The sequence below is a fragment of the Lissotriton helveticus genome, chromosome 2_1, assembly GCF_964261635.1.
Source record: "Lissotriton helveticus chromosome 2_1, aLisHel1.1, whole genome shotgun sequence".
Taxonomy (NCBI): domain Eukaryota; kingdom Metazoa; phylum Chordata; class Amphibia; order Caudata; family Salamandridae; genus Lissotriton; species Lissotriton helveticus.
The window spans coordinates 535,721,421-535,739,834 of NC_136059.1; the positions used below are offsets into that span (position 1 = coordinate 535,721,421).

The following is an 18,414-nucleotide window of genomic DNA, read 5'->3' on the forward strand; positions in this document are numbered from 1 at the left end:
CCTGACAATTGTCGCACACTTACCCGTAGTGATTGGCATATCGCCCTCCATATGCTAGGTGCCGCTAAACAACTCATTGCTTTGTATTGGAAAAAACGGGAGACCTCTGCATTGATAACCATTACCTGCGTTCTGCATGCCCCCTCTAAATAATGCGGCCGGCCCTACAAAGGGTTGTGGGCCATATGCTTGTGTATATGTAGACCCTTCATTTGGTTCTTTTGAAAATAAAAACAGACTTAAATCAAAACTTCTCTTGCGCCTACCTACCACTGTGGTCTGCTGTGCAGTTTCAACCTGCCATTTTGACCTGGCAAAATAAACCCTATTTTTCAATATATATGTCACTTCTAAAGTGGCCAAATGACCCATAGGGCAGGGTACATTTTGTTTTAAAAGAGGCTATGCAGGTTTAAGATTTACATGTCCTGGTAAGAAAAAACTCCTAATTTTGTTGTTCACTACTGTAAGGCCAATCTCTCCCATTGAATAACATTGGGTTAGGTCATTTCATTTGATAAGTGCTAACTTTTGATTTGGAGCAGGTAGGAATGCCATGTTTAGACTCAAATAAAATGTAATTTAAAATCCTCTGTAATGGTAAAGTTACATTTCAAGTCATAATTCTGCAAATGCCACTTTTAGAAATTTCCAATGTTCTTGCCCTAACCATTTGTTGCTACTGCCAGTGTCCTGAGTCACATAACTGTGGATGGCTCTGCTATAGGAATTTGTGTCTTTCTGCCTGACAGCGAGGTAAAGGCGACTGGGTGTAATCAAGAAGGGCCCTCTTACCTGGATGTGTAGGGGCAGAGCAGTTCCTTGCCCCTTTTACATTTCAACTTGCCTGTCTTCAGAACACCCAAAGGATCCTGAGGCTAGTCTTTTGTCATCCCAAATGTCTTGAAGCCTTGGAAGGGAAAGGGAAGAACTGTCCAGAACCAAAACAGCTTTGTTTCATGGTGTGCATACAACTGAATAAGACTCTCTTCAGGCCAGATTGTCGCATATCCTACAGTTCACACTCTCTCTAGCTCAGAGGCGATGTGCAGTGGCATTGAAAAGGGTATTTAATTGCATTTTGGAGTTCCTTTGTTTCCCAGACCAGCTGTTCAAATCCAGTATTGTGATGCTTTTTCTGACGGGGTTGACTAATTTGTATCTTCCAACTCACTTTGTTGTGCTCATGTGGGACCTTAATTTTGTTTTGACATTTTTGAGGGGGTCTCTGTATGAGCCCCTTCACAGTTGCCAGTTGTAGATGTTAACCATCAAGACAGTGTTTCTGGTAGCAATCACCTCTGCAGGATGGGGCACTGAATGACATGCTTTGAGTTCCCATCCACCATTCACCTCATATTTCCCTGACAAATTGGTGTTGCAAACCAGGTCTGCCTTCCCTCCTAATGTGATAACTCCCTTTCAGTTAGGCAAGTACAACACCCTACTAACCACTATCTCCCATCTCACCAAATGAAAGAGTTGGCTTCGTAGGTTGGATTCTCAGCTTTGCAGATGGTCTGTTATTACCTAGACCACATCAAGGATGTACGAATGGATAGGCAACTCTTCATTGGCAAGTTTGGTCATAAGAAATGCAGTGCGGTTAAGATGCAGACGCTGTCCAGTTGGATCATCCTCTGAATCAAGAACCGCTACGGTTTAGCAAATAAGAACCCCCGGAAGGGATCAAAGCTCATTTTACCAGGGCTAAATCTTCAACCTCTGCCCTTGCCAGAGATCTTACTCTTGCAGAGTTCTGCAAGACTGCTACATGGGCTTTCCTATACATGTTCACTAAGCATTAAAGGGAATTCCGAAGTGCGTAGGGAATGGCCATTTCGCTTGATCATTTTACGGGACATCTACATCTATCCTTCCATCAACCATGTTCCTGGAAAGGGTACTGCTTTGAAATTTATTGTGCAGGTGAGCAATCTGCAGGTGGAAATATCCATCAAAAGTAACCTACAGTAATCATTTTTCTGGTGGACACTCTACCTGTAGATTCCTCATCATTCCTGCGAAATTCCCCGTTTGATGGAGGGTAGTAAATAATTTAAGTAATGTAATATAAGTTAATAATGTCCCAATTCAAGTTTGGTACTGCACTACTTAATGTTGATGCCAGACTACCCACTCTCCTCAGAGGGTTGGAAAAAATAGATGGAAACAGACTTTGTTGTGCTGGGTAAGGTCCTATATCACTTTGGCGACATAATCTGACATCACTTAGTGTCAATACAAAGCCGGAGTCTCCTACTGGCGGCTTGAGTGATTTGAAGTTTCCGGATGCAGACTGGGATAATTCTACAGGTGAGGAATCTACAGGTAGATAGAGTATTCATCAGAAAGATTGTTACTGCTGCGGGTGTGTAATTTGTAATTGCCCTATGCCTGTGACATCTGGATTTCTTGCAAGGGTAAAAAGTTTATTGCTCATTTTGTCCAAATAACAAGTTGACAATAAATACAGAATACCTAGACAAATTTCCCTCCCACTGCAGAGAAAGACATTTTAACTATTCCCCTCAAACTTCTACTCTAGGGCGTATACTATTCCTCTTTCAAAATATCCCCTACTCTCTGATTCATCCCAAACCTCTTTTACTACTATGAGCTCCAAAACAACCCTTTCGAAAGTCTTGCCTCCTCTGTCCATTCTTTAATCTATTTATCCAACTAACAGTCTCACATGTCCACCACTCCCAATAACAGCCTACAAGTCCCTCTACTTATTCACCTTAGGTTCCGGACCAGCGTGCTACTCACGGAAAAGCTCATTAACGTCTTGTCAGAAGTAGTAAGCGCTGTATGAATACAATTAGAATTGCAGATATGTGTACCACTGTTGGACGCAACTAATAAGGAAGTCTGAACCATGGGCTGGTTGTGTAGAGTGTAAAAATCAGAGCCTGTGACTGGTTGGATGGCGATCACTGTAATCACAGCTGCAATTGCATGAGAAGGCTCTGAGCCCACTCCACCGGTACAGTTTTCCTTCCTCATGGTAAAGGAAACCCGTTTCGGATGTAGGCTCTGGGAAGCTGTTGGCTGTGAAAGGGTAACTGCAGATTAGCATGATGGAACTCAGTTGTAGCACCCTTACAAAACAGCATCAGCCTTCACCAGGGGCTCTAATGCTGCTTCTTGGCTCCTTTTATTTCCTTAATGAACGAGGAGAATATGATGGCACTCCTGCAGTTCCAAAGAACAGCCGCAACAATAAACCAAATTCACAATGGTTATCCCAGTAACTCACATTTTTATATAATTTAGAACAATGACGAGCAAGTCCCCTTTTTTAATCCCTACTGCCTTATGCAAACACTAATAAAGTTATCATTAAACCCAATTATCCTGTTGTGTTTTATCAACACACTATTAATTTAGGAAGTGCTTATCAGAGGGGGGTCAGTCTTTGTCTAAGTGGTACCGACTTTGGGAGATAAAGAAATGGAGGGACAGAAAAATGAAATGCTTGCCAAGATCCCACAATGTGGTTAATTGGGAGTAAGTCAAGGTTACAAGTTAAATGCCCTCGTCTGACAGTGGATAATTAAGCTGCTTCTACACAAGAGACGGATTAATTGTGTGCCATCGCAAGGCATATATGTGGAATGGATGTTTCAAATGTACTGGTGACTAGTTGAAGGAGCAAGTGTATCTAGACCGTATGTCCATGCCGTGCATGGAAGATTTGTCTTAAAATGGACACAATAAAACATATGGAGATGAGGAGGTAGTGTTACTGGGTCCAAAGAAAGGCTGCTCTTCTGCTGCTTGAATTGGATATATTGATGAGGCCCATATTCCCTCACATCAGTAAGAGGTATTGCATTTAGGCTGGAAACTCATCCCCAGGCCTATGAGTCTGTCCTTTGTGTTGCATTTGCCTGCTCTTCCTATTGCTCTGGATGCTGTATAAGGTTACAGCCTGCAATTTCGCTAAACTTTAAATAGGACCACAGAGCTAAGGCTTTCAGCCCCAGGCAGTCAGGAAGGAAGTTTTTCTTCTGCTGGATAAAAATCATATGCAAAGCAAGGGACGTAAAGAGGTGAACCCTTTAGATTAGCGTTTCCCCAAATTGCAGGTCTAGGCCCACTGATGCGTCTTGACCAGAGTTACGGTGTTCGGGAAAGTTTGAGCAATAAATAAACTTGTCTTTAAATTCTGTGTTTATCTTGTCACATTTTCTAGTGCTTCAAAGAGAGTTTAAATGTCAGACTAACATCTTCTGACGAATTGCTTCCTATTCTTTTAACATAGGATAGGTGTTTGCTTTTTTCCTAACTGCAAATTGAGAGGAGTTCTTAAAATGAATTATGTGACAATCTTGCTTGGGTATGGGGAGAGTGAAATGAAAGGGGTTAGTATGTATAGTTTTTTGCAACACAACAATATGTCTGCACCTCTAAATTAACTGTATGCATTCAGCAATAAGGAAAGCAAAAATTAAGCACAATTTATTTTGTAATTCTGAAGTCTGCTAGAAACAAATTGTGATAAGATAAAACAAATCAGGCCACTTTATTTGGTGATAGACAAATGATACATATTCACAGAAAACAGATTTCTGCACATTATCATTTTAGTGCTATATAGTTTTATCAGTACAACTGTGTGTCTGGGTAGTTAGTGGCATATTCAATGGAAAGAATGCTGTCTTGTAAGTGAAAATGCACTACAACACGATGCTTTAGTTACCTTAAAAAATCGTGCCACCTCATGTCCATTAAAGGTAGGTGGGTTGCGAAAGTTTGTTGTGGTTCTGAAAAGCTTGGGACCCAACGCTTTAGAAGATACTAAAGTCAAAAACAGCTAACAGTGCAAACCTCTCAGGAAAGGCAGTTAGCAGTTCAGCAGCTAGACAACAAAGTGAGAATGTACTTGTGCTGTTTACGTTACAGCATACATCACAAAGATACCAAGTCTAGAACCACCCCTACTTAGCACATTCACAACCTCGATCCACTTCTAGGACTCCTCTCTTCTCTTGCTTGCTGTCTTATCACTCTGCCATTCTTTTAGTTCCCTGTTCAATTCATCTCATTTATCTAGCTGTCTGAACCCTCATTTGTACCGCTATTCCCCATTTAAGACCCCACTGTAAGAAAGTGGCTCTGTATATACTGCACCAAAGTAAGGTACAGTGTGCACAGAGTCCACAGTCCCCAGAGGTTTGGCAGAGGTTTAAGTTAGATATAACCTTACTCTCTAAAGTGGTAGCTTGGTCGAGCAGTAAGGACAGTGTAAAACATTTGTTGTACACAGTCAGCAAATGGTCTCACACTCAACAACTGAACTTGAGGCCAATTGTTTTGTATATAAAATATATTGTTGTTTTATTTTAGTACCACAAGTAGGAATAAAAATACTTTCTCAGAATGAGATGTTGCAATTGAATACTTTGAATGAGCAATAGACTTTTGAATGCAATAGATACAATTGTTGCAATATGCAACATAATTTAACACAATAATAACATTGAGCTCAATGGGAGTTTTTAAACAACTGCAATAAAATCACTTTTCAAATGTTTTTCTTACTCGGGGCTGGATCCTGGATTCAGCCCTGGTGCATTTCCTGTAAACAGTTGAAAGGAATCGTTTTTGTTACACAGGCGATTTTTAAGGAATATTTGTATGTTTTGTAAAACCGACACTTAAAAGAAATTTTGGTCAAAACCAAGCAATGTTATCCTATGGGAGGAAAACAGGTTATCCGAAAATCACAGTTGTAATTACATTTGAAGGTCAGTGCTGGGCACAAACATCCAGCACTGGTATCTCTTCTGGTAACAGGTGAGTAATTCGTTTTCGTTGATCGGATGATTTTTAAGGAATATTTCAAAGTTGCAAAACTTGACACTTAAAAGAATTTCCAAGTGAAACCCAGCCAATGTTACCCTATGGAGAAAATCAAGTTATCCGTCTTTGGGTAAGTACTCGACTGGCAGAGTTAAGGTTCTGCTGTAAGGCTCAGGGATCTCCCATGGTCAGGTAGGTACAGTTGTTACACCCTCAGCGGCACAGGGGCAGACGGGTGCAGAGAGAGTAGGCCCTATGTTAGCCCATGGTAAGCAGGGGGCCTTTGGTTGGTGGCTGCTAGCAGGCAGACCGCGCGGCTGTGGGAGCTGGGCTCCTGGTCACTTACACAGGGAAAGTGGGGAAGTAGAGTAGGATAGTTGCTGCACTTCCAGTGGCACTCGGGCGGCTGGGTGCAGGGTGCTTTTGGGCCTTTGGGCGCCCAATGTATTTCAATGGGAAAGCTGCAAGATGAACAAAGGCTGCAGGCACGGGGATGAAGATTTTTCAGGTGCGACCACCACTTCGAGAGGTAAGTTGGGAAGCTGTAGGATGGGTAGACACCCAGGAGTTGGGCACAGGGGGCCGTGGGGCGCCAGGTGGACGGGTGTCTTTTGGTGTTGGGAAATCTTACCCTCAGCTGGTCGTGGTTGGAGGGGTCCCTGGTTGTGAGGCTGCAGGCGTCGTCAGGAGGGTCCTTGGGTTCTGGATTCTGGGTCACAGTCGGCGGGGGAACATCCTCGTGGTCTTTGTTCACTCAGGCCGGGCTCGGCGGGTGCAAAGTGTGCTGGATTCGCGGTTCCTGGCTGGCACCAGGGGTTGTTGCTTTTTGAGCAGGACCACTGCTCGTGGGAGTCCCAATCTTTAGATGAGCAATGCAGTCAGGTCCTCCGGGGTTTTTGAGGTTGCTGACCACTGGAGACGCCGGGGTTTAGCAGGTTCAAGGATCAACAGGCCTGTAGGGCTGGGGCCAAGTCAGTTGGTTTCATCCTCTTGTTGGCAGCTGCACGGCAGGTCTTCTTTCTTCTTGTTCTTCTTCTTGTTTCAAAATCGGGATCTGAGGAAGGAAGGTTCAGGATGCCCCTAAATACTTGATTTAGGGGCGTTACAGGTAGGGAGAGGTCAGGGACCAATGGGTCCCTTTCCTGGGGTGAGTACACCCCCTACCCTGCCACTCTCCAGTGGGAGGGGGCAGGAGCCTAACCCTGATTGGGTAGGGCTCCCCATCCTCAAGATAGCGGCAGCCCGGAGTTGTGTTTCACCTCGCCTTCCCCACCTGAGGGGTGGGGTTGGCAGAGGTTGGCACACCCCCTTCTCTCACTTCGGGTTTCCTGCCGTTCTTCCCGCCAGAGTGGGGCCCAGAACCGGTGGGGACCAGTTGCTGAGTACAGCAACTGGACTGGAGAGGCTCAGAAGGGCGGCATGCCTTTGAAGCTTCCCCTGCCCATCCTGGGGGAGGAGGCTTAGCACCTCACCCCAGAATGAGCATTGTTGGAGGCCCACGAGAGCGGATGGCTCTCTTACCCAGTGGTTCAGCAACATGTCTGCTGGGTGGCAGCCTAGGCAGCCTCTCAGTCAGGACTCGGGTTGTTAGTTAGTTTCAGGGGGCAACTCTAAGTTGCCCTCTGTCTGGCACTTTACATTTAAACCCCAGGCACAGGCTCCGTCGAGGAGCGAGGCATCGGGTTGTGTCGATTCTGTACCTTTCGGATGACTTGGGCCGACGCAAAGAAGTCAAAGGCTTCAACTTCTCTGACTTTTTGAGCTTGTGGGACTTACCTAACAATTTAGACCTGGTGGGGGGGGGGGGGGGGGCCGAGCTAGCCGGCAACGAGAATGGCCGCGTAAGCCTTGGGCTCCGCTCGGTGGCTCCCAACTATCCTGCACTAACCACTGGCACACTTGTGGGAAGTTGGTTGTCCGCGCTGCTGACGTCCCGGGGCGCCTGTGACAGCTTCCCCGAGATTGCGGTGTCCCGTGAATGCCCGGGAAGAGTGCGCACCTCGGACCGAGTCAGCAGGGCCGCGGGGCGCAGTCTGGCGAGCGTGCCGCGACGTGCGGCTGCTAGGCCCCGCCCACCCGGGAGCGGAGCGGCGTAATCGAGTGGTGGAGGCGAGTGCTCCGGCAGCTTTGCGGGAACTGAAGTGGTGTCGGGCCCTGCAGTGGGGGGCCCCGGCAGCGGTCCGCGACTTTCCCGGCGCACACGAAGTGCGAAATACCGGCAGCTGCTGAGCGGTGTGCTGCGCTATACCCCCCCTGAACGGCTGGTGAGGAGAGGGATCGAGTGCCCATCGGAGGGGACCTGGAGCTTGGGCCTGGCGGTTGGGCGCAGTGGGGAGCGCCCCTGGATGACCACACAAGCAGAAACTCAGGGACAAGGAGGCTGTGTACTGGTGTTAATCGCCGGTGGCGGCGCTGAACTATTCTACCGAAGGCCTCAGGCGCAACTGGTTGGTGGACCATAGAGCTGGGCGCGAGCGGCCTCACCCTCCGTCAAGGTGGTTTGGTCCGGCTCTTGGTCACTGTGCTGGGGGCGAGCACCAAGATATAGATCATCTGCCGCCTGTGTGGGGGTACAACCCAGCGCTGGAGGGAGGCGCGGCTGTGGAGGCCCTGGTGTTTTGCGCGCCACTCGGGACGCGGTGACCGTTGGGAGCAACGTCCGCGGACAGGAGAACCGACCTTTGGACTGGTGCGTCTGGTCGTACTCGGGCTGGGGTGCCCTCCCTCTGCGCCCTGGTGAGTGGCGGCTGTGGCCGTGTGCGGTGGTGTTCCCCTGGGCAGGAATAAGACTCGAGGGCTGGGATACTGTGCCGTCGCAACTGCTGGGTGGAGAAAGACTGTGACCCTTGGTGGGGATCGCGGCTGGACCCACGGCCCACTGCTGAGGGCGGAGGCTACCGACAGGGGCGAGGGGCGGATGGGCCTGCGCAACTGCTGAGGCCAGGAATACAACGTGGCCGACGGACCCGACCAAGCTACTCGTTGGCGACCGGGTTGGCCGTGGAGCCAGGAACAATACTTGTGACGGAAACCGGCCGGGTCCCATCACCGAGATGGGCAAAACCCAATCCAAACTGACCTTTGGTCAACGGCGGAACAAATCGCAGGAGGCTGCTGACGCCGATGCCGAGGACATGCTTACGGACGGAGTGACTACGGACAACTCCGATATAAAGGCGATCTTGCTGGCAATGGAGAAAGGCTTACAGACCAGCATGACTGCCTTAGGTTCCAAAATTGATGCCCTGACTTACAGAATGGATAGAATGGCGGAGAGGATAGACAAACATGCGGAGCGCCTGGACATGTCCGAGTGGCGATTGACGGAGGTGGAGGAATCGCAGATGGAGCTGGGCATCGACCACAAGAAGGTGGAAAAAGCGATGCAAACTCTGTTAGATAAAACCGAAGATTTGGAGGCGTGTTCACGTCGGTGCAACCTCAGGATTACGGGCCTTCCCGAGACGACCCAGACGGGCAACATGGAGCGCTTTATTGAGAAGCTGTTGGGCACTCTGTTGGGGGAGGAATCCTTCTCCCAGGTCTTCATCGTCGAGAGAGCACATCGTTCGCTGGGCCCGCGTCCGCGTCCGGGTATGCCGCCTCGCCCCATAATCGCAAAACTGCTTAACTACAGGGACAGGGACACTGCACTGCGACTCACCCGAGAGAAGAAGACACTGCAATATGAGGGCTCGGAAATCTCACTATACCCGGACTTCACCGCAAGGGTGCAGGAGGCACGTAAACACTTTGCTGCCTACAAGAAGCAGCTCAGAGAACTGGGGCTGGACTATTTAATGCTCTACCCAGCTAAACTGAGAGTTAACAGGCAGGGCCACTCCCACTTGTTTACGGAACCGCGGGCCTTGCAACAAGCCCTGAAGAATTGGGCGAAGGAGCGTCGTGGGAACGCCACGGAGCAGCATGCTGCGGCTGGGGCAGACAGTAATCTGGACGAGCAGGAGTAGAGGCCCTACTGAAGCTGGTCGGGTAAGGTGTCGAGGTGCTGGGGGGATCCCCTCCCAGGACTGCTATGCCTCGGACTTGATCCCTGGACAGTGACATATTTGTTGAAGGGCTCCACTGAGGTGGGGGGCGGCACACAGTGGTGGGGTGAATGTCCTAGTGCTTAATCTGCGCACTGCCTAGGTTAATAGTGTTAATGTCCATTATGGTCTTTAGGATACAATGTGGGGGGCACCTTCGAGATGGCCTATCCTCCTGATTGCTAGTGACGTGTTGATTTCTGCAATGTGTTTTGTTAAATGACTCTGTCGCGGGGCCGCTTTTGGTTCCCTGCCTGCTGGTTAGTGTCGCTATGGAGCCCCGGCGGGAGCTGTGCGAGGCTGCTGTGAGGTTATTTGTTTGAGCATTGGTGGATGGTGGCATGGCAACCTCGGCCCCCGCGCACGATGCTCCCAATTGACTCTTTTGAGTCTCCGGACTTGAGGGGAGGGAATGAGGGTGGGTGGGTTGGTCTAGGGGTCGGCGAGGCCAGGTTGGGGGAGGTCTGCTGTGGGTGGGGGGTGGGTCAGTTTGTGATCTATGTTCTGACAGTTGTCGGGTTGGGGAGTTCACTGCGATTTTATTGTCCTTGCACATCACCAGTTCAGTCATCGGGAAATTATCTGCTGCTAATGCTGTATTTGTGTGACTCCTATGTCTACCTCGCCTACATTGACTGATGACACCACACAAGCTTCACTGCGAGTCCTCACATGGAATGTGGAGTGGTGTGGCTCACTGGTTAGAGGCGGCAGACCCGTAAGCAGAGGACGGCCCGGGACCAGGGTTCGATTCCCGACGCGGCAGGGTCGTGGACCAGGGTCAGCGGGCTCGATAATTCTCGCCTCGGTGCCTACTCCAGTCAGGGACCACACTCGGCAACTCTGGGCATTAGCTTGCCTCATCTTCACAACGGCCCCCCAGACCGCCGGGGATGCTTGGTCGCACCTTAGAGATACCCATTAGGGACCATCTCTCAGGGTGAGCCAGGACGGGTTCCCCAGCGGTCGAAGCGCGGAGATACTCCTCCGGGAGTTGATTCTAGCGCTATATAAACCCACAATTAAATTAAATTAAATTAAATGTGCGCGGCCTCAATGATCACCGCAAGCTTAGGAAAGTGCTGAGCTACTTGCAACGCCAGCGGGTTGACCTTGCTCTCCTACAGGAGACGCATTTACCCCTCACAAGCGGAATGCTGCTTAGCAAGGGATGGGCGGGTAACATAGCAGCCGCAGGCTTCACAACGCATGCCAGGGGAGTGCTGACCTGGGTTAATCCTAGATCGAAGCTCACCCAGACTCTGTTGACTGCTGACCCTGAGGGACGCTTTGTGGTGTCTCGCTGTACGGGTATGGGGCTGGAGCTAATGATAATCAATGTATATGGCCCGAATTATGATTCACCAGAGTTCTTCCACAAAGTAACAGCTGTAGTACGCAAATACCCCGATGCGCGACTTTTGTGGGGGGGGGATCTGAATCTAGTATTGGACCCAGCGCTGGATCGGTCGGCGGGCCCTCCACGCAGGCCCTCCAATGCGGCGCAGGCGCTGCGGCAGGCGATCACCACTCTTGATTTGGAGGATGTATGGAGGTATAGGCACCGCGAGCGGGGGGATACACGCACTACTCGGCTTATCATGACATCCATACTAGAATAGATTATTGGTTAGCCTCCTCCTCCATGGTGGGCCGAATCCGTTCCTGTATGGTGTTGCCTAGGACGTTGTCTGATCACTCCCCTCTGTTATTAGTGCTGGAATCCCCTAGGAAATCTATCCCGCCATTCACCTGGCGCTTCCCGCCTTACTCGCTGCTAGATCCGGTGTTCAGGGGAGAACTGGCGGAGGAGATAGATGTCTTTTTTGAGACGAATATAGGTTCTGTGGATAGTTTCCATACTGTGTGGAAGGCCTTTAAGGTGTACATTCGCGGAGTAGCAATGTCAAAGCACTCTAGTGTGCTTAAGTCCATTCGACAGCGGCTGGCGGCGTTGGAAAAGCAACTGGCGGCCCTTGAACAGAGGCAGCGAAACATGCCCTGTGACGAGGTGACTGAGGAAATCAAAGCGCTGATCACTGAATATCATGAGGAGGCTGATAGAGAGGTGAGACACATGGGGAAATATGCCACTGCGCGTACGTATGGAGAGGGGGAACGACCGGGTTCCTTATTAGCCAGGCTACTCCCGGGGAACAGGGGGAAGTCCCTAATCTCGGAATTACGAACCTCGAATGGAAATAGGGTGACTGAGGAGCAGGACATAGCGGAGGAATTTCGGAGGTACTACTCCGAGCTCTATGCCGCTAAAGGGGGGGACCTTGCTGATGAGGCGGCTGATTATCTGGACCACATTGACCTACCACAATTGACCAATCCTCAAAGGGAATTCCTAATGCTACCCATTGAACGGGATGAAATTACAGAGGCACTGGCGAGCATGCGCTTCGGCAGTGCGCCAGGAGTTGATGGGCTTACTGTAGCATTCTATAAAGCCTTCCAAGATAAGCTACTCCCCCATTTGGCCAAGCTCTTTGATGACATTTGCGTGGACGGTACTATGCCGCCCTCGATGAGAGAAGCCCTCATAGTCACCATACTTAAGCCAGGAAAGGACCCTGGCGAGTGCAGCGCATACAGGCCTATCTCGTTGCTGAACGTAGATGCCAAGATTTACGCTAAAGTGTTGGCGACTCGTCCTGCCCTCTTGGCCCATGAGCTAGTCGCGCCGGAGCAGGCTGGTTTTATCCCCAGCAGAAACCTGACGTATAACATTCGAACGGTCTTAGGCACCATACAACATGTACGGCAGGACACGAAGGCAGTCGCGGTCTTCCTGGACATGGAGAAAGCCTTAGACTCTGTTGAGTGGCCCTTCATGGCCTTGGTGTTGCGGCGGTTTGGCCTAGGCGAGCCGTTTCTCCAAATGTTGGGAGCCCTTTATCATAAACCGACAGCGCGACTTCGTTTGGGAGACCTGGTCACTGATCCTATTCAAATCGGAAGAGGAAAGAGGCAGGGATGCCCCCTCTCTCCGCTATTATATGCCTTGGTAGCTGAGCCACTGGCCTGCGCCCTACGGGAGTACCATGGGCATGAGGGAATTAATTTCCCGACTTACAAGATTGTTGTCTCGACGTACGCTGATGACACTTTGTTATACGTCCGTGACCCTGAACACAACCTGTCCTCCATGCTTAGAGAAGTGGTCCACTTCGGAGCTCTCTCGGGTCTAAAAGTTAATTGGTCGAAGTCCGTCGCCTTTCCGCTCACCCCGGTAACGGAACAGTTTGACATGGAGTTCCCCCTGCAGTGGTCCAGCGAATCGGTTAGGTATCTGGGAGTCCGGATCCATACAGATCCGGAGACATTACTACGCGAAAACTACGGGGTCGTCTGTAGTAAGCTGGAGGACGATGTCGACGCGTGGTGCAGGCTTCCCCTTTCGCTCATGGGGCGCATTGCCATCATGAAAATGGTGGTTCTCCCCCGTTTCCTCTTCTTATTTAGTGCAATCCCGATGGTGCTGTCAAAGGCGTTCTTTCAGACCTCAACTCAACTCATGATTAAACTTACCTGGGCGGTCAAGCAGCCCAGAGTGCGATGGTCTCTCTTGACACTTCCATATAACTTGGGGGGCCTGGCGGCCCCGGATCTTGAGCTATACTATAGAGGGGCGCAGGCAGGGCACCTACATACTTGGATACATGGGGATGGTCGTATACCCCACGTGCGGATGGAGCAGCTCTTTGTGGACCCACTCACCCTACCAGCCACGATATGCCGACCAACGGACCGTAGGACTGGCATATTAGACTCTGTCACAGCCACAAATCATGCTTGGCACTCCCTCATGCAAGCGCAGGGAGGAGCCCTTATATACTCACCATCTATGCCTATCGAGTGGGCCTTCTGGCTCTCGACTCTTACAGAGCGTGGCGTAATCCAAGCGCTTCACAGCTTAGCCATCTTCACCATGGGCGACTTGTTCCGGGAAGGCAGGGTTAAGGGATGGGAACAAGTGGTGACGGACACACTCCATAGCTCATTGTTACAAAAGTTCCAAAACCACAGGGCCCGCAGTGCCTTTCTGGAGTTGCTAATACCAGACTTGGCGGAGCCGCCAGAAATGCCGGAACTAACGTATGTATTCAAAGCGGATACCCCCCCGCAAGCTCCTAACTGCGCTATATAAAACTGCAATGACACATAGAGAGCAACATTATATGAGGGCTAGATCCGCCTGGCAACAGGACTTGCAAACCGTCGTGGAGGACGCCATGTGGAGATACTGCTGCATGAGCACGAAAAGGATATCGCTCAATGGTAGACATAGGTTGATTCATTTTAATTTTCTTCAGAGAGTCTATTACACCCCAGAGCGACTGCATAGATATGGTCTCCGGCACTCGGCAGAATGCGAACGCTGTCACGTGCCGGTTGCGGATTTTTTGCACCTGGCGTGGACTTGCCCGGGGATCAGCAACTATTGGGACGAAGTTTATGCAAAATTGAATGAGATCCTCGGTACGGCTCTGACCCCAAACCCGGCGTTGGAGCTAATGGGATCCTCCAAGCCTCTGCCAGTGGCTGTTAGGCGCTTTGCGGACATGGGAATGCTAATGGCCAGACACGTTCTTGCGCTGTGCTGGATGAGAGGTCCACTGCCCACGGTGAAAAGATGGGAGCATGACATGCTGTATTGCTGCACCCAATCGGAGCATTACAGTGAGCTATTGCCACCAACTAGTCGCCGAAGAACTTCTGGGGGCTTTACAAATCCCGCCTTCAAATTGGGAAGGCAGATGCAGCGGAGGATGAGGGGACACTCGAGGTTGAAGTGGCGCTTGGGGACGTGCTGACTGCTGAGGAGGAGTAGTGGCGTACATTCCTGAATTGACTGCGGTCAGATGTGTATGGACGGGGGGGAGAGGAGGTGTTACTTTAGAGTTTTGTGGTTATGCGTAGACCTATTTAGACACATAGCTACTGGATATGATGGAGCATGGTATGGGAAACCACACACTCTACTAGACACAGTAAAGCTCTCACAGGGCTGTAAATACGAACTGCACTCTTGTATCATTTTGCCGCCGGACCTCCGGGTTGTCGACTGAAAGGCTGTGTTATGCGAGATATGATTTGTTGTTTCCCCTTACTAGTCAGAGCGGCCGGCCTCCGGGTTGTAGGCCTGTGCTGTGTAAGACATGTGCAATAACTAATAAAGGTCTTTGAAAATAAAAAAATAAAAAAACAATTTAGACTGGGATGAGCATCATCGGGAGCAGCTCCGCAAACGGGCCCAGTACTTTCTGCACAACTCTGAAGCACTGCTGAGTTGTCAGACTAGCAAGAAGCTGCATGGAACGTTCCCTCAGCTTTTAAGTTCATGGCGCGGAAGTCCTCAAACCAGGGCCTGACTGGTCGTAGCGGCCACCGGGCATTTCCTCAGTGGGCCAGTTTTGAACAGGTGGGGCCGTTTTTTTGTTTTTTGGGGGCCAGTTTTGCAGTAAAATCAGCCCCTTGTAACAAAAGTCCATGCAGCAGCAGTGTTTACAAAAGTGACTCTGATGAACTTTTATATTATTTCCGGAGTATCTTTAGGCCACATCCCACTTCCTGAAGCCATTTTCGTTTTTGAATATCAAATGAAGGCAAATGTTTTAATCATCAGATTTATGAAAATAGAAATGGAATGAGAAGCATACACTGATACGTTCTGTGATTACAATATTGTTAATTAGGTAGTAACACTTTGCCACTATGTTCATTTTACAGCCATTTTAGGCTGGTTTCTTTTAAACCCAAACTGAGGGATGTTCTACGCCCATATCTGCCCCCCAAAGAAAGCAGATTTGGTTGCATATGGATTATCAATGAAGGGTGAAACCTTTTCAACAAAATAAAAATATATAAGATACATTTTATGAGAGTGTTCAATGAGTTGTATTTGTCTTGTGTTTCATTTAGTACAGGTGATTGTGATCACCACGAGTAAAAGGGAAACATTACTTAGGACAAACTTGAATGAAGGTACGTTAGACTGGAAACTTCTGAAATGTTTTTCAGTGCTACATTTAACAACTTTCCTTTCTCTCATTTACAGCCAGTGTCTGTTGGAGGGCTGCTAGTAAACCTTGTTGGTATCTGTGCCTTTAGCCATGCCCACTCTCATGGACCTTCTCGAGGAAATTGTAATTCTCATGATCATGGCCATTCACATCATGGGCACAGTCATGGTCATTCCCATAGTGACCATGGGCACAGTCATCATGGACATTCACACGGATCCACAGGAGGAGGCATGAATGCAAACATGAGAGGTAAGCCATCCTAGATTAAATAGGAAAATGAGATAAGTTGTTTGAGTGAGCCTTTTACAGCAGGTTATGTACTGTACCTGCAAGAACAGACTGTGCTGGTCACTTTTATTTGTATTTGTATTTTTAAACTTGTTGTTATTGATTTTTAAAACATTGTCCTCATGTCAGTACATTTCGATCAGTATCCACGGTTTATTTAATCTGTCCAGCATTCACATAAAGCATCTTCCCTGAAATATATAATGTAAAAATATATACACTGTTGTGTGATGTTGCTTTGGTGTGAGAGGAGTTCTGACCATTTGTATATGTACTTAGAGGATAAGGGGAACTTGTACTGAGGTGAACATGTGCAAACATATAACAGAGAAAAGGTAAAAATACATTCTAGATCTACTAGGCAGCTAGTATATGTATAAAATCTGCATTAAACAGTGCACACTTGGGGCATCTCTTCTTGTCAGCCCCAGCCATAATGTTCAGTCTGTGTGAGGTGAGGTAGGTGGTGTGTAGGAAATTAAAACCGCATATTTATAGCTAGTGTTCCTGAACACTTTGTATAGGTGCTCCAGTACAGCAGCCCATTCCTTGTCACTTGGCTCCCTCCCTATTTCGCCTTCCCAATAGGTTCACAGCTTTGTTAATGTATTTCTAGTCAAATATTGGAGAGATTTGTAAAGCCATGATATCAACTTACAGCCACCCCGAAAGGGGAGCTAGACTTGGAGCAACTTGGACATCAGCAGTTCACTGTGGAGTTCTCCCCATAGAGCTACCTGAGAGACCACTTGATAGACCAAGAACTAGGACTTTGGTAAAGTCTGTTTTTTAATTCACCGAGTTTCCCATCCTCATAATAGTCCCCCACTGTGTGGATGCCTGCCTCCTTCTGAGTCTTCATCTGCCGGGCGGTGAGATAACCACCCCTGGCTCTAGAGATGCCCATCCAAGAAAGTGCTGGCACATACAGCGGGGCACCAGGCACCCTTCGGCCTACCTTCTTCAAGCATCACAATACTATCATGAGAAGTTTAGGCTGTTTAGAGGCTCAAATTCTAAGACTCAGTAGCAAGGTGACCAATACACCTTCCTGTTTCTCCTCTCCTATGGTTCCCAACTCTGTTCTCCTGTAGCCATCTAGCCGACCAGTCCAATGGCCCTGCAAAGTAGTATAGTCTTAAGTCTGGGGATCCTAGCCTACCCTCTCGTAGCTGCAGTATAGTCTTGGATTCCCCCTTGGCTACCCCCATTCCATACCAGCTCCCTCAGCAATGTGTCCAGTGTTCTGAACTAGGATTGAGGTAGCCATGTCGGAAGGTTCGCAAAATGATATGAGATGAGAGTCGCTGTGGCATCCCTAATCAGGCCATTGTAGGCAGTTTTGTGAAATCCCAAATTTTACATTGCCTTTCAAAGCGCGCATTGTTCTTCCAAGGTTCCTTTCCCACGTATCCTGATCCTTGTGGTATATATTTTCTCCCAAGTATCGCAAGGTATGGGGCTCCCAAATTATGCCTGCCCTTGATATTGCCGGCGGAAAAGTGTCTCCGGTCAGGGGATATCCGGAATCCACAAGTAATATAACAGTTGGTGCAGAGACCAGAGATTCTGCCCAGGTCCTTGAGCAGCTTTAGGCTCAGTACAACACTTCTCAGCATCTTTTAGGAACAAAAAGATGTCATTAGCACAAAGCGAGATAGTTCTCGCCGTCATGCAGAGTAAAGCCACTTTCTCAGCCCTGTCTCACTATGCTGACAAATCGTTCTCTCGCCAGGGCAGCCCTGTCGGGTCTCCCCTGAGAAGTACAAATGGCTCAGATATGTATTGGCCCATTCATACTATTGCACTCTCCGATGTGTATAGTAGGGTGAACTATATAGTAGTAAAACTTTATTTCATCCAAAAGGTCCTAAAAGTGCAAAGATTATAAAGAAGATGCACAAACGTAGCAGCAAGTAATGGTCAGACAATTTCACAATGTCTGAGGACCACGGGTTGCGGATATGGGAATATGAATGGAATCAAATAACATTTGGATAAAATGCATAGATACAAAACTGTGTGACAGTAAAGTGCACAATGGGATAAGGTCATAATGCAGGGAAATACACACAAAGGATAAAAATACAATTTATTACATAAAAGGATGAAGCAGAATAAAAGCACTGTTTAGATTTGACACACCTAGAACCCAAATATTGAAGTTGAATGGTTTACATATACAAGTAAATGTAAATGTAAATGTGTGTATACTTGTAAAGCGCACTGCC

The 18,414-nt window shown here is 48.6% G+C and overlaps 1 protein-coding gene across 1 annotated transcript in view; it reads left to right on the forward strand.

Moving 5' to 3' along the window:
- Positions 1 to 18,414, forward strand: part of SLC30A5 (solute carrier family 30 member 5) — a 311,396-nt gene that overhangs the window by 196,772 nt on the left and 96,210 nt on the right. The window contains exon 13 of the mRNA XM_078675193.1: positions 15,928 to 16,144. Within this exon, the coding sequence (XP_078531319.1) occupies positions 15,928 to 16,144 (217 nt within the window). The remainder of the gene's footprint in view (positions 1 to 15,927; positions 16,145 to 18,414) is intronic.